Genomic DNA, 26,788 nt, shown 5'->3' on the forward strand with positions numbered 1-26,788 from the left:
AGAACCCCTGCCTAGATGCTTTAATATATTTAGATTTGTGTGACATTTCTGTATATTTGATGCACAAACATTTATATTTATTTTGAGGAAGTACATGTGGAAAGGTATGTACACATTTGTCTTCTGTTATTGTCTTTGATAATAGCTAAACTGTATCTAAACATGACCATGTAAATAAATTATTGTCATTATTTTATGACTTTCATTATAAATCCAAAGATTTCGTGAATGATGTACAAGCTTTTAAAGAAACCATTTGTTCTTAACCACTTTGGTATGATGATGGCTACATAGGCATCATGAGGTACAAGTGGGTACTTGAGGATGCCAGCATTGTCTTGATTACATTTATTTTTTTGTACAGTGGCTCCTTGTTATACGGTACATATGCGTTCCTGAAAACCTTACCGCAAATTGAAATTACCGTATACCAAACCCAAGTTTTGACTTATGGCAGACATACCTTCTCCCTGCTCTTTCCTCTTCAAAATATCTAATTTCATATCCAAAAGTGGTTGGGAAATGTGGAGTTCCAGGAAAGAATCGTGGTGGAGAGTTGATGGTGGAAATGTGTCTAGAAATAGAGTTGATGATAGCAAATACAGTGTTTCGGAAGAAAGTCAAGCATAAGTACACATGGGAGAGGGTGGTGGAGGGAAGGGTGGTAGATAGAGCGCTAATGGATTATGTAGTGGTAAATAGGATTATGATAGGAAGAGTTAAGGATGTACATGTGCTAAGGGGAGAGGGTGGGGGAATATCAGATCATTTTATGGTGGAAGGTAAGTTGAGAGTGGAGGATAGATGGAGAAAGAGGAAAGGGACAAAAGGTAGGGAGGTTCTTAGAGTGAACTCTTTGAATGAAAAGGAAAGGGAGAAGGAGTACAAAAAGAAGCTGAAGGATAGAGTAGAGCTGGGTGTGGAGGAAGAATGGGGATGGTTCAAGGAGGGAGTCATAAAGTGTGCAAGGATGGTGTCAAAATATGATGTATGGGAAGTCGGACGCAAAATGTTCTTATGTTGCTGATTCACAAAGATATAGGATATTGGGGCTGGTACTGCTCATGAGTTCCACAAAGAGTTAAAATATCCATCATCACATGGCTCACATGGCTGGCAAAGGCACAGTTTAGTCATTGCCAGGATCAATGCTGGTACTGCGAGTTCCTCAAAGAACCGTTGTCCATCCCAAAGCAGCTGGCCAAGGTGCAGGTTTAGTCATAGAGGTCCAAACTTGGCTGCTGTTCTAACCACATGTGTTTCCCCAAAGAGGCTATGTCCCACCCATGGGCTTCAAGGAAGCTTTGGTCAACCCGACACAGCCGGGTAGGTGTAAGCGTGTCCCATGGGACCACTTTACGGGTCAAGGTCATGAGGTCATGGGATGAGCCAGTAGAAGAGGGGAGGAGGGAGGAGGAGAAGTGAGGTTCGTCATGAGGACAACTTCCCTAACACCCATCATCCATAAGGAGTTAAGATGAGAGGGAGGAAAGGGCAGTGGATAGGAGTGGAATGGATGTGTGGGTACTTGCCTTTTGACTTGGCTACCTCCCTTGTAAGGGGAAAAAAGCCCTTGGTATATAGATAGATAGTTTTACTGAAAGATTTTGGTATGGAATAACAATGGTAATTATATTACAATTTTATTTTTTGTTTATATATTGTCTGGTACATGGAAGAACCAAATAACGTTTATTTAGGAAACTTATATATCCTAAACCATTGACATAATATCTACTGGTTCATCAAGAATAAAACTTGGATTAAGACTCCAGTCATTCCTCTTCCCACCCATTAAAAATATTTTGTTCATAAGGAAACTTAACTATAACATCCAACCTTATCATTTACAAAATTTACATGTTTTACACAGGTTGTTAACTCAAATAAAAATTAATTCACACATTTGATAGAGCAGGAAATAGAAAACCATATAGTATTGCAAGAAACACCAAAGCCAACGGATTGACTTTAAATCCTAACAATGATCCTACTACTGGATCACTGACTGTAGCTACATGCAATCAATTCCAGACGGATTTTTTTGGGTCACTCTTGTGGACCATATCTATACATTTGTCTTACACTGGAGAAAAATATCTACTCAGAAGAATGACAAGTCAATTTATTATTATTACTGCTGTCCCTCTTTATTGTCTATCCTAACTGGCCCTAAGTTTTCACATCTTTCTTTTGCTGTGCCCCTTAGGTGAGGGATAACAATGCCATCATGTTCCCAAGTGTGTTTTAGAAAGTGCTTAAATGGGGACGGAATGAGGGGGGCTAGGAATCTTGTGTATTTTTCCCCAACAAAGTCATGGCAAAAGAAGGTCTGAGATGAAAATATGGGTCTGAATGTGCAAGGATGCGGAAAAAGTGAAAGTAAAGTCAGAAGTGTAATATACATGTGAAAAGAAAGTTGGATGTTAAAAGATTTTTTTTTAATTTGGGAACGAAATTAGGTGGTTGAGAGAGGAAGGAGTGACTGCTGGTAAATGATCAGTTGTGTAGTTGAGTGGAAGGAAGTACTGTTAAGGATAATGTGGGTTGAAATAAGGATAGGTTGGTTTGTAAGTGAATATGATTCTAGTAATAAGAAATGAGAGAGATGAGTGTTTTGTAATGATTTAGAAGAGTGTGTAAAGAGTTGGAATGGAAATACAGTGGTCTACAGGCTATGAACCACTGGATGGAGTAATAGGAAATGAATGCAAAGAGAGGGCTGTATGAAGGAGTGATTGTGCTCAGTGCTGTATGGAGCACAACTTGAATCCTCTCTCCCCCGAAAGGACAGTCTACCTGGCCAGACTGCAAGGCAGCCACCACCCAGCCCTTCTAAGCTAAGGTCAGATGACAGCATTGCAAGCAACTGCCCAGGATGTAACACTTCACCCCAATACATTATGGAAGACTGCATTGTAAATTATACCCCAACAACACAATATACACTCTATAGAGGATTTGTGGGGAAAACCCCGTTCCAGCCATGGCATTCCTCAGGGAGACCGGACTGCTCGGCCAGACAGTCTAGGGAACAACAACAAATTGAAATATGTGAAAGAGGCAGAAATAAATATTGTTAGGATGAAGTGTTTGAGAAATATATTTTGTGTTACAAGTGAGAAATGTGGAGGCAAGACAGGAACTCAGGGGTGGGAATGGAAATGGACATGGTAGATCAATGATTGCTATGGTGACTTAGGCATATTAAGTGAATGAATGACTAATGGAGTGTGGACAGCACAATTGGATGGAATGAACTTGAAGAGCTGAATGAAGTGAGCAGATGGAGTGAGGGGTGAACTGGATGCATGAAGAATGTTTGCTGAGCAAGGAAGAGAGTGCAGATGATGGGAGACTGTAAATGAATGAAAGGATGACAGGCCCAAAAGGGTCTTCCCATTTGTTTTATAAATTATTTTGAATGGGTAAGGAGGTACTGGCTGCCTTATGATAATGCTGTGGAGGTAAACCAGCTCTGGTTGTTAGGTCCTGCTGTGAAAGTGCTGTGTCTTACTGCATTGACTCTTGACCTGAAGAGTGTGACAGGGAACAGGGATGACTCTTCATCTACGAGATACTGAGATGGGATGGATGTTAAATGGGTTTTAATGTGTATGTAGTGGGTATAAGCTTTGACTTGACCACCACCCCTATAATAGGGGAAAGGGCTTTTGGTATGTATGTACATACACATACCAAGGGCTTCTTTCCCCCTTGCAAAGAAGGTAGCCAAAGTCAAAGGGCATAATTCCACTCCCACCTATTTCACTCCCAATCACCACCCCTCCCTCCCTCTTATTTTGGCTCCTTCTGGAGCTTGTATGTACAAAAATAAATATGAAACCTCAGTCAACATCTGTTGGAGTCAAGCCAAGATTTAATTGCAGAGTTCTGTAGCCAGTTCTGAAAAGGAAACATGACATACATTAGTATAAATATAGACACAATTCCCAGTATTGCCCTTATTTCTCTATATTTCTTATGTTTCCTCATTTCTTCTTTGTAACCATTCTTCATATACTCATCTTTTCATCCCACCATTCACTGCCTTACCTTTTGTTCCCTCCCATCCTCCTCATCCCACATACACCACCTTGGTGCACTTCAGTAAACTTCAGTATATAAATATATACATATCCAATGGCTTTTTCCCCTTAAAAGGGAGGCAGCCAAACACAAAGTCATAAAATCCACTCCCACCCATTCCATCCCCACATAATCCACTCTCATTCAGCCCCCTCCCTCCCTCATATCTTAGCACCTACTGGATGATGGGTCATCCCTGCATTTCACCCACACCCTGGGTCAGAAGCAATGTAGCAAGACACAGCACATCCACAGCAAGGCTACTTCATTTAATTGGTGACCCCTCTTCCTAGTCCCGTCATGCAGAAAAAGAGAAGACAGGGAGAAATCCATTCAGGCTGCATCAAAATATTATTCATACATACTCCCTCACTCCCCATCCCCCATCTACTCCCTTCCATGCATCACAGCATCATCCATACACAACAATTCTCCACTCACCCCAATCTTCTGTCTTCTCCCTTCCTTCCTCAACAGACATTCCCCTCTTTTCCAATGCCCCTTTTACCCCATCCATCCATCTCATCCTTGGTTGCTACCTCATATTCAGTCCTTCCACATCTGTTTTACTAATCTTTCCTCACTCATTCTTTCCATGTGTTCAAACCATCCCAATTCTCATTCATCTTCTTAGCTTCCATTCCCAAACATCTGTTTCTCATCACACTTTTTAATCCCCCAAAGTATTTATTTGCTTTTCTCAATCTATATTCTACCTCCACCTCCACTCCTCCCTTTCCTGCCACATCCACACCCAAGTATCTAAAGCTATCCACGTCTTCAAGTCTCTCTCCCTAAATATTTCCAATTAGCTGCCATATTCTCTCCTTGTACCTGTCATCACCTTATTTTTACCCACATTTTTATCTTGAACTTCCTTCTTTTGCACCCCTTCCCAAACTCCATCACTTCCTTAATCCCTCCTCTGATCTACAAAGGATTACAAAGGCGGAGCATGCCGACAGGAGACCTTTTGATCCATATCTAGGTCGGATGCGAAAAAAAAATCATATAGTTAAATAATAAACAAACAGGTAAATAGTAAATAATAATAAATTGACATATAACTAATAATAAATGAAAATCAGACAGACAAATGATAGCAAAACAAAAACAAATAATATAAGATAAATTATAATCATTACAGCATCTTAGGTATTTATCTAAATGATTCTTAAAGCTTTGAACTGAACTACATTGCACTACCTATGCAGGAAGTTTATTCCATTCATTAACTACACGGTTGGCAAAGTTGTTTCTACCTACTTCCAAATTGAATCTATTTCCGGACAGTTTGAGACCATTGTTTCTTGTCTGATTCTCATTCAATGTAAAAATTTTGTCACTTTTGATGTTGTCAATTCCCTTTAGAATTTTAAAGACCTGTATCAAGTCACCTCTGAGTCTACGCTTTTTTAGGGAAAACAGATTCATATGTTTTAGTTGATTTTCGTATGATTTATTTTTGATATTTGGAATCAGTTTTGTGGCTCGCCGTTGTACTTTTTCCAGTCTGTCAATGTCTTTAATGAGATTCGGTGACCATACGGAAACAGCATATTCCAAATGTGGACGAACTAACGATTTATATAGCTTGTTAATGAGTGATGGACTTTTGAAATCAAAAGATCACGCAATCAGTCCTAGAATCTTATTTGCTTTCTCAGAGGCTGAAATACACTGCTTGGATGATTTGAGGTCGTTACTGATAATTACGCCGAGATCTTTTTCACTATCCACTTTTGTTAACGAATTTCCAAATAACTTGAAATCGTACTTACTGTTATTTTTACCTATGTGCATTACCTTGCATTTACAGCCAAAAAGGGAAAGGCATAAAAACACTCCCACCCATTTACTTGTGTTAAATTTCATTAGCCACTTTTCAGACCATTGCTGTAATTGATCTAAATCTTCTTGAATATCTAATTGGTTTGAGTGATCATTTGCCACCACACAGTTTTGTATCATCAGCAAATTTGGAAACAGTAGATTTTAGTCCATGGTCTATATCATTTATATATACTATGAATAGAAGTGGCCCAAGAACGGAACCCTGAGGAACTCCACTTGCAACACTTTTCCATTTAAAACAACTCTCTGTTTTCAACCATTCAACCAATTACTAGTCCAACCTAATAGGCTACCACTTATTCCATGCAAAGCTAATTTAGTAAGTAGTCTTTCATGTGGGACGGTATCAAAAGCTTTTGCAAAGTCTAGATATATTAAATCTATATTGTTTCTTTTGTCATAATTCGAGATAACTGTTTTGTAGAATTCGAGTAAGTTAGTCACGCAAGAACGTTTCCATCTGAAACCATGCTGGCTATCATTTATCAAACGGTTACTTTCTAAATGATGTTCGATAGCATCTCTGATGATAGTTTCCATTATTTTTCCTACGATTGAAGTCAAACTTATGGGCCTATAGTTATTTGGCTTCTTTTTGTCACCTTTTTTGAATATGGGAGTAACATTAGCTAGCTTCCATTCTCTTGGGACATCTCCGGATATGATGGATTTCTTTAAAATAATTTCCAATGGAACAACAATCTCATTTTTCATTTCCTTTAAGATTCTTGGATGCCAACCGTCAGGCCCTGGTGTTTTATTAACTTTGAGTTTGTCTATACACCAAACAACAACTGGCTTACCTCCAATTTTTCTCCATTTTCTTTAACCATCTCCAATCCCCGGTCCATAACCCTTGCATTTACCTCTTGCACCATCCTATCCATGTATAAAACTAACAGCCCTGGCAAAGTCCCACCTTAACCTCAAACCACTTACTACCTCCATTTCTAATTCTAACACAGGCTCTACTACTCTCCTAAAATCTCTTGACTACTCTTGACAGCTTTCCTCCTATCCCATATATCTGCAATACCTCCCACAATTCCTTCCTGTCTACCTTGTCATAAGCCTTTTCTAAACCCATAAAGCCCCCCCCCCCAAAAAAAAAAAAAAAAAAAAAAAAAAAAAAAAAAAAAAAAAAAAAAAAAAAAAAAAAAAAAAATCCTTACCTTTTCCTACAGCTTTCTCAAATATCTGCTTTACCACAAAAATCTGACCCATGCAACCCCTACCTGTCCTAAACCTACACTGTTCCTCACCAATTACTCCCTCTGTTCCTCTCCTTATCTTCTTCAAAACACTCCTATAATCCTTCTCAGGTACACTCAACAAACTGATCCCTCTGAAACTACTGTACTCACACTTGTCCCCTTTTCCCTTGTAAAGTGGAACTATACAGGCACTCCTCCAGCGGTCAATCCTCTTTTAGACAAACATTAAATAACCTTACCAACGAGTCCACCATTACTGTACCTCCCTCTTTTGGACACTGCATTACACCCATCCAACCCAGTTGCCTTACCTGCTCTCATCATTTTTATAACTGCTTTCACTTCATCTTTCCTTATTTCTCCTCCATTTTCCTCATTCATCACTTGTCATTTTCTTAGTGCTTCCCATTGCAAATACCTTTCCCTCCCTATCCTCTTTCACATTTAGCCCCACAGGGGACATTTCTAAAAAAAAGTAAAGTACAGACATTTAGCAACTCCCTAAAATACTGTACTTTACCAATCTTCCTCTTATTACTCTCTTCTATTATTATCTCTTCATCTGCATCTTTTACCTTTTCTTCTCCACTTGATTCATCTCTTCCTCTTTTAATTTCCTTCCAAATCATTGTCTACTTTACATTGTCTACTTTATCTTTCATTACATTCCCATAACTCACTCAGCTTTGCCTGATGTTCTTTCTCCTTCTCATTCAACTTGCTCTTCTTCAGTACCACTACTTCCCCCTATTTTCTTTTTTCTCCACTTTACTTCCACTTACAATTTCCTTTCCTCCAGACATCAGACATAACACTGCCACCTCCTTTGAACACATTCACATCCAGATAATTTCCAATCCTCCTTTTTGGCACCATTACACAATCTATTCATGCCCTCTTGACTAACCTCTCACCAACAATCCTGGCCCATATTTGCTTACATTTACATTTCTTACACACAGTAAAATGGATTCAATTTTAAATACAAGTAATCAGTTGGAAACAATCCAACCATATTGACCTTAATACATTATATAGCAACTAAGTCCTTATATGGCTAGAGTGCAAATACTTTTTCTAGTACTTCATTATTCCTACCTTGTGAGGGTAGTCACAGCCCAAGATGAGAGCATAAATACAAGTTCATTTCCTCATCATGGAAGAATAAGGCATGCTTTGAACTACTGTCTCGATAAGTGACTAGGTAAGCTTAACCCCATGAGAAGTGTCTCAGACTTGAGAACTTCATTCTGGCTTATACTAGATGATTTTATTCAGCTAAGAGGTTTTTACTCCTTAAAGGGATAAGGGCTCTCTCAAATTAGTCACAGGAGTACATGAAATTTATGAATTTTATTCTGGATAATGCTGCATGATCTTATTCAGCTGTGGGGGATACTTCTACTCATCAGTGTTAAAGTCACAACCAATACTCATAGCTGCAATACTACACATACATAAATAGACCTTCTATTACCTTAATGCCGCATCTCTTCCAGAACCTCGTTTATTTTCTGCCTCTTCAAGTTTAAGTGTGATATGGTGGAAGGACTCGGTAATAACCTGGCGGTGCAGGATACTCAATACTCCCAACAACTTGAACAGTCGTGCAGGATGCCATAACATGTGCTTCGTCACAAATGATTTTATGTACTCAACAAGGTCCTCCCTTTAGAAACACAAGGGAAAAATTATAAATATAAATATATATACATACACACACACACACACACACACACATGGAGTGTATTGTAGGTGTATAAATTAAGGGGAAGCCTGCTGATGTCAGTTAAAAACATCTATACAAGTTATACATTATGTGTGAGGGTCAGAAATAAAGAGTGAATAGTTTGAAGTAAATGCAGGATTAATATTTTCTAATGTTTTTAACAAATGTGATACATGTGACTGGATAAATACATATACCAATAGCTTTTCCACCCCTTATAAGGGAGGTTGCTAAAAACAAAGGCATAAAATCCACTCCCACCCATTCCATCCCCACATACTCCATTCCCATTCGCCCACTCCCTCCCTCCTGGCTCCTCCTGGATGATGGGTCATCCCTACATCTCACCCACTGCCCTGAGTCAGAAGCAATGTAGCAAGACATGGCACATCCACAGTAAGACTGTTTCATTTAATCAGCAACCCCCCTCCCCATCCCATGCAGAAAAAGAGAAGACAGGGAAAATCCCTTAGGGCTGCATCATAATATAATTTACACATACTCCCTCCCCCTCCCCCATCCTTCACCCACTTCCTACCATGCATCACAGCATCATCCAGACACAACCATTTTCCACTCACCCCTATCGTCTGTCTTCTCCCTTCCTCAACAGACATTCCCCTCTTTCCCAATGCCCCTTTTACCCAATCAGTCCATCTTTTTCATTTAAGCAGTTCACTCTAAGTACTTCCCTACCTTCTGTCCTTTTCCTTTTTCTCCATCTATCCTCCACTCTCATCTTACCTTCCACCGAAATATGATCTGATAATTTCCCACTCTCTCCCCTTAGAACATGTACATTCAATACTCTTCCTACTCTTCTTCTGGTTACCACTATATAGTCCATTAAAGCCCTTTCTACCACCCTTCCATCCAACACCTTCTCCCCTGTGTATTTATGCTTGACTTTCTTCCTAAATAATGTATTTGCTATCATCAACTCTCTAGACACATCTCCACCATCATTTCTCCACTATGATTTTTTCCCAGAAAATGTGATAGGTGTGACTGGATAACTGACAAAATACAGGAGTGGTAAGTATACATTAAATACTTCTTATCCCGTACTGAAATGAAACTGTCACATTGTGAGCAGTGTACCTCGGAGGAATGGAATGCTTCTGTGCTTCTTCAAATAACTTCTTCAGTAGTTCTGTGGCCAGCCTCTTGTTGGAAGGGTCTTCAAGAAGTAGTAGCTGTTCAAGCAGGGCAACAAAGATAAACTTGCACATAAGGCCAACCCATTCTATAGGACTCCTATTCAAGATTTCTCCCAGAAGAGAGAGTACCTAGAAAAAGATAAGCAAATAATGAAAATATAAATACATATACCAAAATGCCTTTCCTCACTAATCAGGGGGTGGGCAAAACAAAGCATCCACCCACTCTACACTCATCCAAAACCCATTCAATATCCTTTCCATCTTAGTACCTTCTGGATGAAGGGTCATCCCCATCCTTCCACCATACCAAATGTTACACACACACACACACACACACACACACACACACACACACAACGAGCATAGCTCCCCTTCCCGCAAAATACAACTAGGTAAATATATATATATATATATTTATTTATTTTAAGGGGAGGGGGGAAAGAAGCTCAGTGGCTGAGATGGTTTAGGTGTTGTTACATACATATACCAAAGGCTTTTTTCCCCCTTACAAGGGAGGTAGCAAAAAAGAAAAAGACATAAAATCTATTCCCACCCATTCCATCCCTAAATACACTCCATTCCCCTCCACCCTCTACCCTCCCTCTTATCTTGGCACCTCCTGGATGACAGGTCACCCCTGCATCTTGTAAGACACAGCACATCCACAGCAAGGCCACTTTATTAAATCGCCGACCCCCCTCTCCATCCCCTCATGCAGAAAGGGAGAAGACGGGGAGAAATCCCTTTGGGCTGCGTCAAATTTTTCTCACACATACTACCTCACCCCCATCCATTCCACCTCATGCATCACATCATTCATATACAACCATTCTCCATTCACCCCTGTCTTCTGTCCTATCCCATTCTTCCTCAAAGTCCCTTTCATCCCATCCTAGGTCACTCCCTTATGTTCATTCCCTCCACATCTGCCTTCCATACCTCTTTTACTAGCCTTTCTTCACTCATTCTTTCTGTGTCCAAACCATCCCAATACTCTTTCATCAACCCTATCTCCCAACTCCCTTACCACCCCTGTTCTCCTCCTCACCTCCTCATTTCTCACTCTATCCAGCCTAGTAACCCCCATCATACTTCTCAGATACCTCATCTCATACACATTCAAACTCCTTCTCTCTTCCTCTCTTATGTTCCATGTTTCTGCCCCATACAGTGTTGTTGGCACAATCACTCCTTCATACAACCTCCTCTTAACCTCCATTCCCAAATGTCTATTCCTCTTTACCCTTTTTAATCCACCAAGGCATTTATTCGCTTCTCTCAATCTACATTCTACCTCCACTCCAACCTTTCCTGCCACATTCACACCCAAGTATCTAAACCTATCCACTTCCTCCAGTTGCTCTGCCTTAATGCTCACTTCCAGTCTACTGCCACTTTCACCCCTTGTACATCACATCACTGTATTTTTACCCACATTTATCTTCAGCTTTCCTCTTTAACACACTCTCCCAAAATGTCACCAACTTCCTCAATCCCTCCTCTGATCATGGTACAAGCAGTGTCATCTGCAAACAACAGCTGGCTCACCTCCCACTTTTCTCCATTTTCTTTAAACATCTCCAATCCCTGACCCACCACCCTTGCATTTACCTCTTGCACTACCCCATCCATGTATAAGTTGAACAGCCAGGGTGACATAACACATCCCTGACAAAGTTCCACCTTTACCTCAAACCACTCACTCTCTCCATTTCTAATCCTGACACATGCTCTACTACTCTCGTAAAAACTCTTGAAAGCTCCTAGAAGCTTTCCTCCTATCCTGTATATCTGCAAAACCTCCCACAGTGCCTTCCTGTCTACCCTGTCATAAGCCTTTTCCAGATCCATAAGAGCCCACCTATACCTCAAACCACTCACCCTCTCCATTTCTAATCCTGACACATGCTCTACTACTCTCGTAAAAACTCTTGACAGCTCCTAGAAGCTTTCCTCCTATCCCGTATATCTGCATAACCTCCCACAGTGCCTTCCTGTCTACCCTATCGTAAGCCTTTTCCAGATCCATAAAAGCCCAAAAAACACCCTTCCCCTTTCCTATAGCTTTCTCACATATCTGTCTTACCATAAAAGATCTGATCTACACAACCTCTACCCGTCCTGGGGTATTGACTGCATATTGTTATGGCAAAGTAGTATGCAGTTGATACTTTAGGATCTATATGGGGCACCCCTACAGACCAGAGCCACATATCATTTTGTCTGTGATAAAGGAGGATTGCTCACAGAGAAATGATGAAACTTTTATTATACTACTACTGTCCCTCCGTTATGCTGTCCCCCAACCCCTTGTTGCTGTCCTGTACCATTTCTCTGAATTTCATTTCCTTGTTTCGCCTACCCTGTGGTGGGGGGAAAAGAATGCTGCCACCAAGTATTCCCACTTGGATCGTAAGAGGCGAGAAAAACAGGACGGGGATTGGGACCAGGCATCCTTCTCCCTGTAGCCCCACAGGGGACATTCCTAAAAAAAGTAAAGGCATAAGAGGGTCTAGGAGTTTTCCAATCAGGGTGTTGTTACTTGTGGCAAAGGTCGAGGGGATGGGGGTTTGAACCCTGCTATCAGCAAAGTTGAACCAAGGGCACAGTTCATTAAATTCTACATTACAATGTCCTTTGTAAGGGGCACCATCCTAGCATCCTGATAGGATGAAGTTTGTGATGTTAAACCATTAAACCATATCATCATCATATACCAAAAGATTTCTTCCTCCCTTACAAGGGAGATAGCCAGCCAAGCCATGTACCCATCCTCCACCCATTCCACACTTGTTCAATATCCATTTGCTTCCCTTTTATCCTAGCTCCATATAAATTGCTGAATATTAACATTCTCCAAACTTTTGTATTTCTTTTTTAGCTGACTGTATTTGTGTAAAGAGATCTTACCAATTTAAGATGTGAAGCACAGACTGTTTTCTTCAACAAGTAGCCATCCCGCACTGACTCAAGGAATGCAATCCGCAGCTCATAAACAGCTTCAGATTTCAAGTTGTCATCATATACACAACTCTAAGGAAAAAAAAATCCATTATGAAATATCTATCTATCTATATACCAAGGGTATCTTCCCCCTTATAATGAAGGTGGCAAAGTCAAAGCATACACCCACTCCCATCCACTACCCTTGTTTCCTTCTCCTCTTAGCTCCTCATGGATGAAGGGTTATCCCTCTCTCCTGCCAACTGCCCAGGTCAGATCTGGGTCACTATGGGATGAAGACATGAGAGAGAGAGAGAGAGAGAGAGATAGAGAGAGAGAGCAAGACAAAATTATACCTAAAGATTATATTTTCATATATCTACTGCAACCTTAAGAAAACATTAAGTATCACAGGATTTACTCATACATAGAATGGATGGAAAAGTGATGAACTATGTCCTGTGGAAGTGACTAGAGGAAACCGGTAAATGTAGTTCACGAAGATGGCCCGGATACATCGTGCAAGATATGCATCACCCACTGTGCCCATGGATGCCAAACCACACAATATCTGCAATGGATTTGCACAATAAAAAATAAACAACTTTAAATAGCTTTTACACAATCTTTGATGACATGCATAAAAATTATGAATGCAAGTATATATACAATTTGAAATGACTCCAATATATAAAGTACACTATACCACACAATAAAATGATCTATATTTGACATGTTCAAATTATCACATTATCCATGTCTAATACATATTAAAAATATCACAATGTTAATCACTGCAGGCATCAGTACAGCCTCCTAAAGGGGTTTATTTCAACCCAATTGTCTTATTGCAGTTGGATAGTAAGACGTGTCCACAAACACACTGACCTGAGGAAGTGCTTGTGCAAGAGCTGCTACACATGGTCGGCTGAGTGGTTTATCTGCACTGTAGATTGTGTGTGGTAGAATCAAACCATTCAACAAGTTGGGCAGAGGGCATGTAGCATTACCCTGGAAAAAAATTAATAAATAAAATAAATAAATACTATCAATTTATATACCAAGGGCTTTTCCCCCTTTTAGGGGGGTAACCAAGTCAAAAGGCATGTACCAACTACCACCCATTCCATTCCCATCCACCACACTTTCTTTCCTCTCATTTTAGCTCTTTGTGGATAAAGGGTCATTTCTGTCTCCCACTCACTGCCCTGGGTCAGGAGCAATGTATTAAGATGGTATTTAAATATAAATAGATATATACATACATATACCAAAGGCTTTTTCCCCCTTACAAGGGAGGTAGCCAAAAAACAAAGGCATAAAATCCACTCCCACCCATTCCATCCCCACATCTCCACTTCCATCCACCCTCCCTCCCTCTTCTCTTGGCTCCTCCTGGATGACAGGTCATCCCTGCATCTCGCCCATTGCCCTGGGTTTGAAGCAGTGTCGCAAGACGCAGCACATCCACAGCAAGGCCGATTCATTAAATCGGCGATCCCCCTCTCCATCTCCTCATGCAGAAATGGAGAAGACAGGGAGAAATCCCTTTGGGTTGCATCAATTTATTTTTTACACATACTCCCTCACCCCCCATCCACCACCCACTGGCCCTCATGCATCACAGCATCATCCAAACACAACCATTCTCCATTCACCCCTATATACACAGAATAAAAAGGTGGATATGGGATAGATGGGTAAAGGAAAAAACATACATAAAAAGTTATGAGTTATGTCACAGCCTATTCATTCACAGGGCACTAGAAGAGTTCTCACCTTAATGTAAATTAGTGATGCTGCATGATAGAAGATGTGGCCAATGAGCTGGAAGGCCTGGTCAAGGTGGGCAGGTGCTGGGCTCTTCTTCATGAGTGCCACAGCTGTCTTGTCCAGGCCAGTAAAATAGGGCATAACAGAATCCCTGTAACTTATACGACTCATGAGCACCTGTACAGAAATAAATATGGAAGAATAAATACAACTGCAAAAAGTGAAACAGTAAGAATGTCCATAAATATACCAAAAGGACCTTTCCCTCTCATAAGGCCTTGTCATAGCAAACACCCACCATTCACCCATCCAAAACCCATTTGTTCCCCCATTCTATCCCAACTCCTTATGGGCGGATGATCATCCACCCCACCCACTGCTCAGGTCAGAGGCAATGTTGTCAAATCCCTCCAGCACTTGTGTAATGTTTGTGAAAAGTGTGCTGGTGGGATGGCCCTCCTTGAATCCATGCTGGTTTGGAGAGGAAGGAAAAAGTTGTTTCTGTTATTAGTCTTTTCCCATAAACCGGATATGGGAGTATTCCCTCTCGGATCAACAAATGCCTAGCACCCTCATCTCTCCAATTTTGCTGAAATTTGATTTATGGATAGTTTTAGGGCTCTAAACACATTTCTGAAATTTTAAGGTCAATCCAAACAACCATTCAGGAAATATGACTTCAGATATTTTGAGGTCATATGAGAAGTCAATAACATTTGGTGACCAATAACTAGGGTGATAAGTCAGTTATATAAATGTATATATATCTAAAAGGGTAGAGGGTGGAGGGGAGTGGAGTGTATTGGGGATGGAAAGAGTGGGAATGATTTTTATGCCTTTGTTTTTTGGCTATCTTCCTTGATTCTAAATATACATACATATACCAAGGGTATATGTATGTATATTTAGAATCAGAAAAGAAATCCAAATAGGACCACCTTGACATGAGAGGCACACAAACACTTGCTGCAGCCACCACAAACACATCACACCTGCTACACTACATAGCAGAACACCCACACACACCAAGAAACATTAAAACAACACCCAAAGACCTGTATCACACACAGATACTCTCTTCTCTTCCTCCACAACCACCAAATACCAGCCTCAGGAAACATATTCATAATCATATCACTCACTGCTCCATTATCCACCCTTCTGAATCCTCTCTCCCACAAAAGGACAGAGTCCACCTGGCCAGACTGCGGTGCGGCCACCACCCAGCACTTCTAAGCTACCAGAAGAGGCTGGATGACCGCATTGTGAACAGCTGCCCAGGATGTAACACTTCACCCCATACCATACAACACATAATGGAAGACTGCATTACACACAATCATGCACGCAAACAACACAACATACACTCTATAAAGGATTTGTGGGAAAACCCAGTTTCGGCTGTGGCATTCCTTGGGGAGACGGTACTGCTCCGACAGACAGCCTAGGGAACGACAACAACAACAACTCCCTTTCCACCCCTGTTGTCCTCCTCACCTCCTCATTTCTCACTCTATCTAGCCTAGTAACCCCATCATACTTCTCAGACACCTCATCTCAAACACATTCAAACTCCTTCTCTCTTATGTTCCATGTTTCTGCCCCATACAGTGCTGTTGGCACAATCACTCCTTCATATAGTCTCCTCTTAGCATCCATTCCCAAATGTCTATTACTCATTACACTTTTTAATCCACCAAGGCATTTACTCGCTTCTCTCAATCTACATTCTACCTCCACCTTCACTCCACCTTTTCCTGCCACATTTGCACCCAAATCCACTCCCTCCAGTCGTTCTCCCTTAATGCTCACTTCCAGTCTACTGCCACTTTCACCCCTTGTACATCTCATCACCTTACTTTTACCCACATTCATCTTTAGCTTTCTTCTATCACATACTCTCCCAAACTCTGTCACCAACTTCCTCAATCCCTCCTCCGATCCTGCCACAAGCGCAGTGTCGTCCGCAAACAACAGATGGCTCACCTCCCACTTTTCTCCATTTTCTTTAACCATCTCCAATCCCTGACCCACTACCCTTGCATTTACCTCTCGCACTACCCCATCCATGTATAAGTTGAACAGCCAAGGCGACATAACGCATCCTTGATGAAGTCCTACCTTTACCTCGAACCACTCACTCTCTCCATTTCTAATCCTGACACATGCTCTACTACTCTCATAAAAACTCTTGACAGCTCCTAGAAGCTTTCCTCCTATCCCGTATATCTGCATAACCTCCCACAGTGCCTTCCTGTCTACCCTGTTGTAACCCTTTTCCAGATCCATAAAAGCCAAAAAAACATCCTTCCCCTTTCCTATAGCTTTCTCACATATCTGTCTTACCACAAAAATCTGATCTACACAACCTCTACCTGTCCTAAATCCACACTGTTCCTCACCAATTACTCCCTCTGTTCCTCTCCTAATCCTCTCAAGATCCTCCCATAAGCCTTCCCAACTACACTTAACAAGCTAATCCCTCCTAATCTAATTACCTTTATTTTCTTAAAAAACTTATTTGTGAACACCATGTATTTACAAATTGCATATAAGCATTATATATTGCACAAGCATAAGCATTATTATAACAAACAAATTAAGTTAGCATACAATTGTATTGGATACAATTTTGGCATATTCAATATTTTCATGAATTTCTTTCTGAGGAAAAATATAGTTAATTTGTCTGCCTCCTCTTAGTCTAAGACAACTCATGACAGATAATATATGATGTCCTGGCACTGAACATGAATCTTTATTGGATGGATGCAATTGCTCCTGAAGACCCAGATGGATGTAAAAAGTTCAGTGTATAATCACCAAATTCCTCAACATTCCTCCACAATTCCAATCCAGACTTAACCATCATAAATGCAGCTAACATACTCTCCTGGTTTGGCACATTTTACGTTATCAACCATTCCAGGTTCATTAGTAATATAACCTTTCTTTATTCATTTCTTCTCTTTAATGCCACATCAAATGGGATACACCATCAGTGTTTTCCTTGTTTATGGGCACAAATCTATATTTCTGAGTTCCCTGAATAGCCACATTGTCATGGAATCAATGTTCCACCTGTTGTTATGCATCTTTCAAATCAGATGTAGTTACAAAGAAAATTTTCATTGTCTTGCTCAAGTGTTCTTCATAGAATTGAAACATGTTTTCTGGTGTAAAAATTTGCCTCTCTTTAGTTCTCTGCAAACTGACACAAGCACTGGGTGGGGGATGGGAAGGGAGGGAGTATGTGTTAAAAATAAATTGATGCAGCCCAAAGGGATTTCTCCCTATCTTCTCCATTTCTGCATGAGGGGACAGAGAGGGATCACCGATTTAATGAAGTGGCCTTGCTGTTGATGTGCTGTGTCTTGTGACACTGTTTCTGACCCAGAGCAATGGGCAAGATGCAGGGGTGGCCTATCATCCAGGAGGAGCCAAGATAAGAGGGAGGGAGGGGTTGTGAATGGGAGTGGAGATGTGAGAGTGGATTTTATGCCTTTGTTTTTTGGCTACCTCCCTTGTAAGGGGGAAAGAGCCTTTGGTATATGTATGTACTGTATGTATGTATAATTGCGATGACTGTATCCACCCTTGACCCATCCCACATATCACATAATTCTAAATAGTTGAGGATAAACTTAGAAACATGGGTTAAAAGAAAGTTTATAAAACAATAACTCACCTCAATTTGCTTAAATTTTTGTGCAACAGCTGAGACAAGACTCTCTGCAGCTATGAAAGGATTGTTTGACCAATTAGGAACCACAGAGGCTACACTGGGTAGCTGCGGCACAAGCTGAGTAAGGGCAACCACCTCCTCACACTCGCCCCTTGACACCAATGACCGAAGCCATCCACCCACCATGAGGGCATCAAAGTCTTTCACAGAAGCACTGATGATGGTCACAGATCCTGGTTCATCCAATAGGGAAGATACGTAATGAACAGTGGCACTGTTGAGAAAAAAAAATATATATATATATATATATATAATAAAAAAAAAATAAATAAATAAATAAATAAATAAATAAATACATACATATACCAAGGCTTTTTCCCCCTTACAAGGGAGGTAGCCGAAAAGAAAAAGGCATAAAATCATTCCCACCCATTCCATCCCTGAATACACTCCACACCCCTTCACCATCCCTCTTATCTTAGCACCTCCTGGATGACGGGTCATCCCTGCACCCTGTCCACTGCCCTGAGTCAGAAGCAGTGTCGCCAGACACAGCACATCCACAGCAAGGTCGCTTCATTAAATCGGCGACCCCCTCTCTCCGTCCCCCCATTGCATAAAATGAGAGGACGGGGAGAAATCCCTTCGGACTGCGTCAAATTTTGCTCACACATACTACCTCACCCCCCATCCACCCGCCCATTCCATCTCATGCAATCACAACATCATCCATATACAACCATTCTCCATTCACCCCTGTCTTCTGTCCTCTCCCTTTCCTTCCTCAACAGACATTCCCCTCTTCCCCAAAGCCCCCTTCACCCCATCCATCCACCTCATCCTAGGACGTCCCCTCATGTTCACTCCCTCCACATCTGCCTTCCACACCTCTTTTATTAGTCTTTCTTCACTCATTCTTTCCATGTGTCCAAACCATCCTAATATTCTTTCATCAACCCTATCTCCCAGCTCCTTTTCCACCCCTGTTCTCCTCACCTCCTCATAAATAAAATAAATAAATAAATAAATAAAATAAAATAAAATAAATAATAATATTAAATAAATCAATAAATTAAGTAAATAAAATAATACAATTATATATATCTATATAATATGATGGTCACAAGTCTATCTTCTTTATAACATGGTATACTAATGATACATTTTCCAGTGGAGTACAGGCATATCAATCTTATTCACTAAATCCATTCTAATTATCAAAACTTTCCACTCTACTGTATCATTGTCATGTTCATCCACTCTATTCAATTATCCTATCACTCTTCCATTACCATCCAAGCACTACTTACACTGGACAAACAATTTCATTCGCAACAAAGTGTGAAAACAGGGAAGTAGCCAAGTCCTTTGGTAGTGTGGTTTGGCCCCTCTGCTCAGCCAGTCCAAGGCAAAGAGTCAATAGTGCTGCTGTAGAACCAAGGAGAGGTGGTGGGGTGGCTGTGGTGGCATGATTCTTCAGGAAAGTCCCAAAAGTCTGCCAAATCAACCGCACTACTTCAAAGGCTTGGCCTCCTAGAAGAAAAGAAAAGAGAAAAAAATACATACATATACATATACCAAAGGCTTTTTCCCCCTTACAAGAGAGATAGCCAAAAATCAAAAGCATAAAAACCATTCCCACCCATTCCATCCCTAATACACTCCACTCCCTCTACCCTCCCCCCTCTTGGCACGTCCTGGATGACAGGTCATCCCTGCATCTTGTCCACTGCCCTGGGTCAGAAGCAGTGTTGCAAGACACACACACACACACAAAAGATAAAAAGATAAATACATACATAAGTAAAAATAAAAAAGAGAGAGAGAGAGAGAGAAGGAAAATCTAATCTAATAACACATTCTCATCAAATTATAAATATCCACCAATTTTCTTTTTCATCATACATCTTGTTTTGAATCATAACACAAGTTACCAGATTGCATTACAATGTCTCAGTTTACTTTTTTTGGCTGAAGATAATTTCATTATACCTTCTTTTTTTCATCCAAGCAACTGAATATAAATAATAAAAAGGCAAGGTATTACCTACCTGTATCAAACACCTGTCTGGTTGAAGTGCTGAGAACCTTTGCCAATACAGAATGAGCAGCACTTAATAATGCTTTGAGCTCAATGATACTACAGTTCTTCAAATAGCCTGTAACTGCTGGACCTATAACAAAAACATCTGATGAGTATGATTTTAATTTACTTTTTTATTCATACATATACCAAGGATTTTTCTCCCTTACAAGGGAGGTAGCCAAAGAGGAAAAGGCATAAAATCATTCCCACTCATTCCATCCCTAAATACATTCCACCCCCCTCCACCCTCCCTCTTATCTTAGCACCTCCTGGATGACGAGTCATCCCTGCACCTTGTCCACTGCCCTGGGTCAGAGGCAGTGTCGCAAGGCACAGCACATCCACATAATATATGAATGACCCATACTTTGAACAGATAATGGAAAACTAGCTGGTATACTGACATAACAAGGAGTGTTGTGAGAGAGTGAGGTCATTGCTCTGTTCATAAACTTCTTGTAGTCCTTCAGCATACATCGTTGCCAGCTGACCAAAGTCCCTGAAAGGAACAACTGTTTACATTTTTGTATAGTTTATATGACAATACAATAGTGTATATTTTCCTTGATATTAATAATAGTTGTCAAATTCATTATTTAAGACTACCATACAAACAAAAACAAATATCCTTTCAATCTTACCTGGAATAAACCTTCACTGTAATGTTACAAGAATAAAGAAGAAAAAAGACACACTGTAATACTTGTCAACACCTCAGTAATCAACCCTTGCATGTAGCTCCCTTACCCTGCACAAATCACTTAATAGAAGTTCTTGCTTGTAAACATATTTCATTTCATATTTGGTTATTTTTTATATCAAAGCTTTCCTTGATCCCTTGTTTTTTATATTATATTCTTTTTTTAAGTCCTGCCAAACTCCTAATCTATATAAAAGGGCTTCTTCTCCCTTATAAGGGAGGTAGTCAGTCAATGCGAGCACCCACTTCCACCCATTCCACTTCTATCCACCACTGTTGTTAACATCTCTAAGATAATGTGGAAAGACCTGCAGGACCAACAATAGGTGCAAGATGAACTTTCCTGGCATCCATCCAAACAGCTGACAACTGTAACTCCCCTCCCTTATTACCCAATGAAGTACCAACAGCATGACACCCATACAACACAGGAAGGACCTGAGAACTGTCGGCCAATGTGACTGACAAAATATTGTGCCACACTTCAAAATGTCAAATCCTCCTCCCCCTTCTTTTTATGATTACTTTATGCAGTTCCCATCCACCCCAAAAGAAAAGGACATAAATACACATTTCAAATTCCTCTACACCTCTGAGAAGCTTTTCTATTAACTATATCTATATACCAAGGGCATTTTCCCCCTTATAAGGGTGGTAGCCAAGTCAAAGGGCACAGAACCATTCCCACCTATTTCACTTCCCCTAACTGTATATCCATTACATATTATTACCTATACCTAGAACAGAACTCAAACCTAAGTTTAGAATACTTACCTCTTTGCATTGGGTTCCCTGGCTGTTGTATATCCGTGACATCCATATGTGATGAGATTCTTGATATTTGGTGCAAGAGGAGCAATATCACAGCCTTTTTCCACTAACAAGAGTACCAAAGCTATGTGGCCTCTCAGGAGGATAAAGAGTTTTGAGAAACTCTGGCTATCAAAATCATTCTCCAAGTTCAGCAGACTTGTCATTTTTGTACTCTGCAAATTATAAGTTTAATGTTCAATGGGCTTGCTAATGGAGATGAATAAAATGATCTGAAATAAGTCAGTAAAGCAAGAGAGGTGGAATGTTGGCACTGGATGACTGAGAGAGGATGTAAGGTGGGAAAGAGAGATGAGAGAACAAGAGAGACAAAAAAGAGAGAGGAGGATATCTTACCAGGTCGAGGATATCTGTACTGTGGGCGAGAGTAAGGTACAAGGTAATGGCATTGTGAAGACCAGTGGCACTAAGAGCTTTAATCTTGCTTTGGGAGAACTTGGAGAACACACGACCCTTCAACTGTCGCCATTCCTTCTCACCCTGACTAGCTGCAGCTGTAAAGGTAAAGCACACTCAAAATTTCATCAAGTTCTGTGAGTAACTCCATTCTGTAACCTGTAAACATGGTTACAAATGATTCTTTGTACAATCTATTACTGACAACTTTATTTGGCAATTTGTTTGACTCGAAGGAGGAAAGGCACCCACATTTACTAAAATAATCAGACATTATCAAATTCTTGCAATACGGAATGGGATTTTCTTTACCTAAATGATACTACCTGGTACCAGCAAGAATAAGCACTAAAGTCATAAAATGCAGCAAAGTAGTTCAATTAGATGTTAGATGGGTTCAAATTCTTTTTTATATGGAGGGATTATCCAGCTGAATAAAACTGCATTTAGAATCAAACCCAATCATAATATGTACCAATAGGATGAAAAATAAACAAGTAACAAACAAAAAACAGATAAAAAATTAATCAACAAATGCGAACATGAGAGAGAGGGAGTGAGTGTGTGTGTGTGTGTGTGTGTGTGTGTGTGTGTGTGTGTGTGTGTGTGTGTGTATCAAGGGAGAGCAACTGGAGGAAGTGGATAGTTTTAGATATTTGGGTGCAAATGTGGCAGGAAAGGGTGGAGTGAAGGTGGAGGTAGAATGTAGATTGAGAGAAGCGAGTAAATGCCTTGGTGGTTTAAAAAGTGTAATGAGGAATAGGAATCTGGGAATGGATGCTAAGAGGAGACTGTATGAAGGAGTGATTGTGCCAACAGCACTGTATGGAGCAGAAACATGGAACATGAGAGAGGAAGAGAGAAGGAACTTGAATGTGTTTGAGATGAAGTGTCTGAGAAGTATGATGGGGGTTACTAGGCTAGATAGATTGAGAAATGAGGAAGTGAGGAGGAGAACAGGGGTGGAAAGGGAGCTGGGAGATAGGGTGGATGAAAGAGTATTAGGATGGTTTGGACACATGGAAAGAATGAGTGAAGAAAGACTAGTAAAGGAGGTATGGAAGGCAGATGTGGAGGGAGTGAACATGAGGGGACGTCCTAGGATGAGATGGATGGATGGGGTGAAGGGGGCTTTGGGGAAGAGGGGAATGTCGGTTGAAGAAGGACGGGAGAGGACAGAAGACAGGGGTGAATGGAGAATGGTTGTATATGGAAAATGTTGTGATGCATGAGGTGGATTGGATGGGGGAATGGGGGTGAGGTAGTGTGTGTGAGCAAAAATTTTTGACGCAGCCCGAAGGGATTTCTCCCCGTCCTCTCCTTTATATGGGGGGACGGAGAGGGGGGGTCGCCTATTTAATGAAGCGGCCTTGCTGTGGATGTGCTGTGTCCTGCGACACTGCTTCTGACCCAGGGCAGTGGACAGGGTGCAGGGATGACCCGTCATCTAGGAGGTGCTAAGATGGGAGGGAGGGTGGAGGGGTGTGGAGTGTTTTCGGGGATGAAATGGGTGGGAATGTTTTTGTGCCTTGTCCTTTTTGGCTACCCCCCTTGCAAGGGGGAAAAAAGCCTTGGTATATGTATGTATGTACGTATATATATTTTATGGGACGGGAGCTATGCTTGTTGTGACCCATTTTCGTGTGTGTGTATTTACCTAGTATTTACCTAGTTGTATTATAAGGGAAGGGGAGCTATACTTGTGGTGACCCATTTTTGTATCTCGCAAGATCAAGTTTGTACTTAAATTGTTGTATTGTAATTGCACACAATATTTCATCATCCAATTTGTTCCATACATCTATCACTCTGTGTGGGAAGCTGTTCTTTTTCAGGTCTCTTCTGTAGTTATCCTTTTTGAGTTTCATTGCATGTCCTCTTGTTTTTCCTCTGTCCCATTTTAATAGGTCCTCTCTATCAAGGCATTCTTTTCCTTTCATAATTCTGTGTGTGTGTGTGTGTGTGTGTGTGTGTGTGTGTGTGTGTGTGTGAGAGAGTGAGAGAGAGAGAGAGAGAGAGAGAGAGAGAGAGAGAGAGAGAGAGAGAGAGAGAGAGAGAGAGAGAGAGAGAGAGAGAGAGAGAGAGAGTGAGAGAGAGAGACCTACCCATAATTCTGAGGAACAAGAGCCAAGAGCTTTCTGTCTTCAAAGCTGTAGGAACCTTCCTACTGTGACCCTTGACTTGTTCCACCCAGCCACTGGCAGTTTTGCTGTTGGTATTTCAAGGACAGCAGGTCATAAAATTGTGAATTACGTGCTGAATTAAGTCTCATCCTAGCAAAACCATTTACAGATTTTGTTATATCTAATGCCTACAAATTTTATTCAGAAGAAGCAGATACATAATGAAATAGTCTCAATTACTCAAGATATCATTTCATCAAGTCAGTTTGTACATTTATTGTGTATATATATGTGTATATATATATATATATATATATATATATATATATGTGTATATATATATATATATATATATATATATATATATTTGAAATGTCAATGTTCTGTAGTAGAGGATCAATATATATTGGTGGCACTTCACCTATATATCACCACATTGCTTCATCTATGATTTGCAAACTAAATCAAACACTATATACACACACACATATAATATATATATATACATATTTACCTCATAAAAGCCAGGCCACTAAGTCCAGCACCAGGCAACAGAAAGCTTTCATCCAACCGCTTTGAGAAGAACTCCCACAAAACTGCGACCCAATCCGTGCTATATCCCCAGACTTGTGCTATCTTGATGCCACAGTGTATGTAAAACCGAATTTCAAGTTCTGTGGGGACACGGCCCAGAATATCAGACAGTGTTATGCTGAACAATGTCTTTATCAGTTTAGAATCTGCGTTCTGGTCCTGTGAATTAAAAGATACACTGTGACTGATGCATATACAAAGAAAAGAATAAGAAAAGAAAGAAAAAATTAATATTTTCTATTACTAGTCATAACAACAATAACGCTTGCCTTGAGTTTCACCAGCTGGAATACCAAGTGTTCTCCGGTTTTCCCAGAGATCTCCGAGAAGAAACATGGGACTGCTGAGTGTTGTAGGAGTAGTAGGGGCAAAAGAATGAAGAAGAAGAGGAAGGGAAAGAAGAGAAGGAAGAGGTCTTGGCTTAATAAATCATCTGGCAATACTTAGAACAAAATCTTTTATATTCCAGAAGTTAACCTACATGCACATACAAGCCAGGTGGCCAAGTCAGCACACTCTTTGCCATGAACCTATGTGGGAGAAAGTGCAGAGAAGAGGGACAACCCTAGTCCTACGAAACATGATGAGGAAATGACAATGCTTACCTGCCTGTGTTCCAATTCTCTTCCCATGTCATCATATTTAAAACAATGAATAATATCCACCATGAGGCACCACACATGAGAAGGTTTGGAATTTCTGAACACAGAACTTGGAAAACTTATGACATCAAAATTCTGATCTTCGTTGACTTGATTTGGGGAGTGGTTGGTCCCAGTTAATTTTGCAAATGCTAGAATTCTTAATCTTACTTGCTCTATATAACCCTGAAATATACATTTTCTGGTTAATCATTGGGATATTTGAAAAAATCCATAAATTAAATCTTACACCTAGATGCTTATGACCTTACACATACTGTTTATAAAGTATGCATGAATACAAAACAGAAGAATTTACATAAATGGAAAGACATACTGATTTATTAAGGGACGAATGACGATGCTGCATAACATGTTGAGCGAGGAGACACAGTTCTTGCATACAGGTACACGAAAAAGAAGAACTCAATAACAATTCATCAGGGTTTTTCTGTGTAAAGACAAAACATATATTCTATTACACCTTAAACCAGGTACTACTTTCAACTATACAATATAGAACATACTTTAATCCTTCACATGGTTTTAATTGATACTACTGTTGACATTCCTATTGTTGTTGGTGCTTTCCAAAATACGCCAATAACTACATCCTTTTCTCTGTGCTTAGTACTTACTTTATCACAACATCTAGTTGCTGTTGTTGTCAAGTCCCAGAAGATAAGCGAGAAGACCTGTCCCAGCAATGACTTGTCCAGCAGGAGTCCATCTGGACCACTGGGCTCAGAAATTAATGAGACTTCAGTTGGTTCAGGCTGAAGCATTGGACTGTGTGCTCCCTCAACCATGTACAGTAAGGATAGGCACCACCACCGAACATCCAAGTGACTGTGGAGCAGATGGTAGGATGCCGATGAACACTAGAAAAAAATAGATAAATAAGTAAAATTATACATACATACATATACCAACTGCTTTTTCCCCTTACAAGGAGATAGCCAAAGTC

At 40.4% G+C, this 26,788-nt stretch overlaps 1 protein-coding gene across 2 annotated transcripts in view; it reads right to left on the bottom strand.

Moving 5' to 3' along the window:
• Window positions 1-757: 757 nt before the first annotated feature.
• Window positions 758-26,788, bottom strand: part of LOC143026548 (protein MMS22-like) — a 33,816-nt gene continuing 7,785 nt past the window's right edge. For both annotated transcript variants that reach the window (XM_076187125.1, XM_076187124.1), the window contains exons 6-23: window positions 26,460-26,702; window positions 26,159-26,272; window positions 25,786-26,007; window positions 25,101-25,339; window positions 24,569-24,672; window positions 22,404-22,561; window positions 22,011-22,222; window positions 20,941-21,035; window positions 20,502-20,624; window positions 19,761-19,983; window positions 18,454-18,724; window positions 14,772-14,942; window positions 13,881-14,003; window positions 13,420-13,563; window positions 12,960-13,082; window positions 9,988-10,175; window positions 8,635-8,826; window positions 758-3,906 (exon numbers count right to left, since the gene is read on the bottom strand). In XM_076187125.1, the coding sequence (XP_076043240.1) occupies window positions 3,849-3,906; window positions 8,635-8,826; window positions 9,988-10,175; window positions 12,960-13,082; window positions 13,420-13,563; window positions 13,881-14,003; window positions 14,772-14,942; window positions 18,454-18,724; window positions 19,761-19,983; window positions 20,502-20,624; window positions 20,941-21,035; window positions 22,011-22,222; window positions 22,404-22,561; window positions 24,569-24,672; window positions 25,101-25,339; window positions 25,786-26,007; window positions 26,159-26,272; window positions 26,460-26,702 (3,003 nt within the window). In that variant the 3' untranslated portion in view covers window positions 758-3,848. The remainder of the gene's footprint in view (window positions 3,907-8,634; window positions 8,827-9,987; window positions 10,176-12,959; window positions 13,083-13,419; window positions 13,564-13,880; window positions 14,004-14,771; window positions 14,943-18,453; window positions 18,725-19,760; window positions 19,984-20,501; window positions 20,625-20,940; window positions 21,036-22,010; window positions 22,223-22,403; window positions 22,562-24,568; window positions 24,673-25,100; window positions 25,340-25,785; window positions 26,008-26,158; window positions 26,273-26,459; window positions 26,703-26,788) is intronic.

The sequence above is a fragment of the Oratosquilla oratoria genome, chromosome 6 (genome assembly GCF_046742065.1).
Source record: "Oratosquilla oratoria isolate Oo_2021 chromosome 6, ASM4674206v1, whole genome shotgun sequence".
Taxonomy (NCBI): domain Eukaryota; kingdom Metazoa; phylum Arthropoda; class Malacostraca; order Stomatopoda; family Squillidae; genus Oratosquilla; species Oratosquilla oratoria.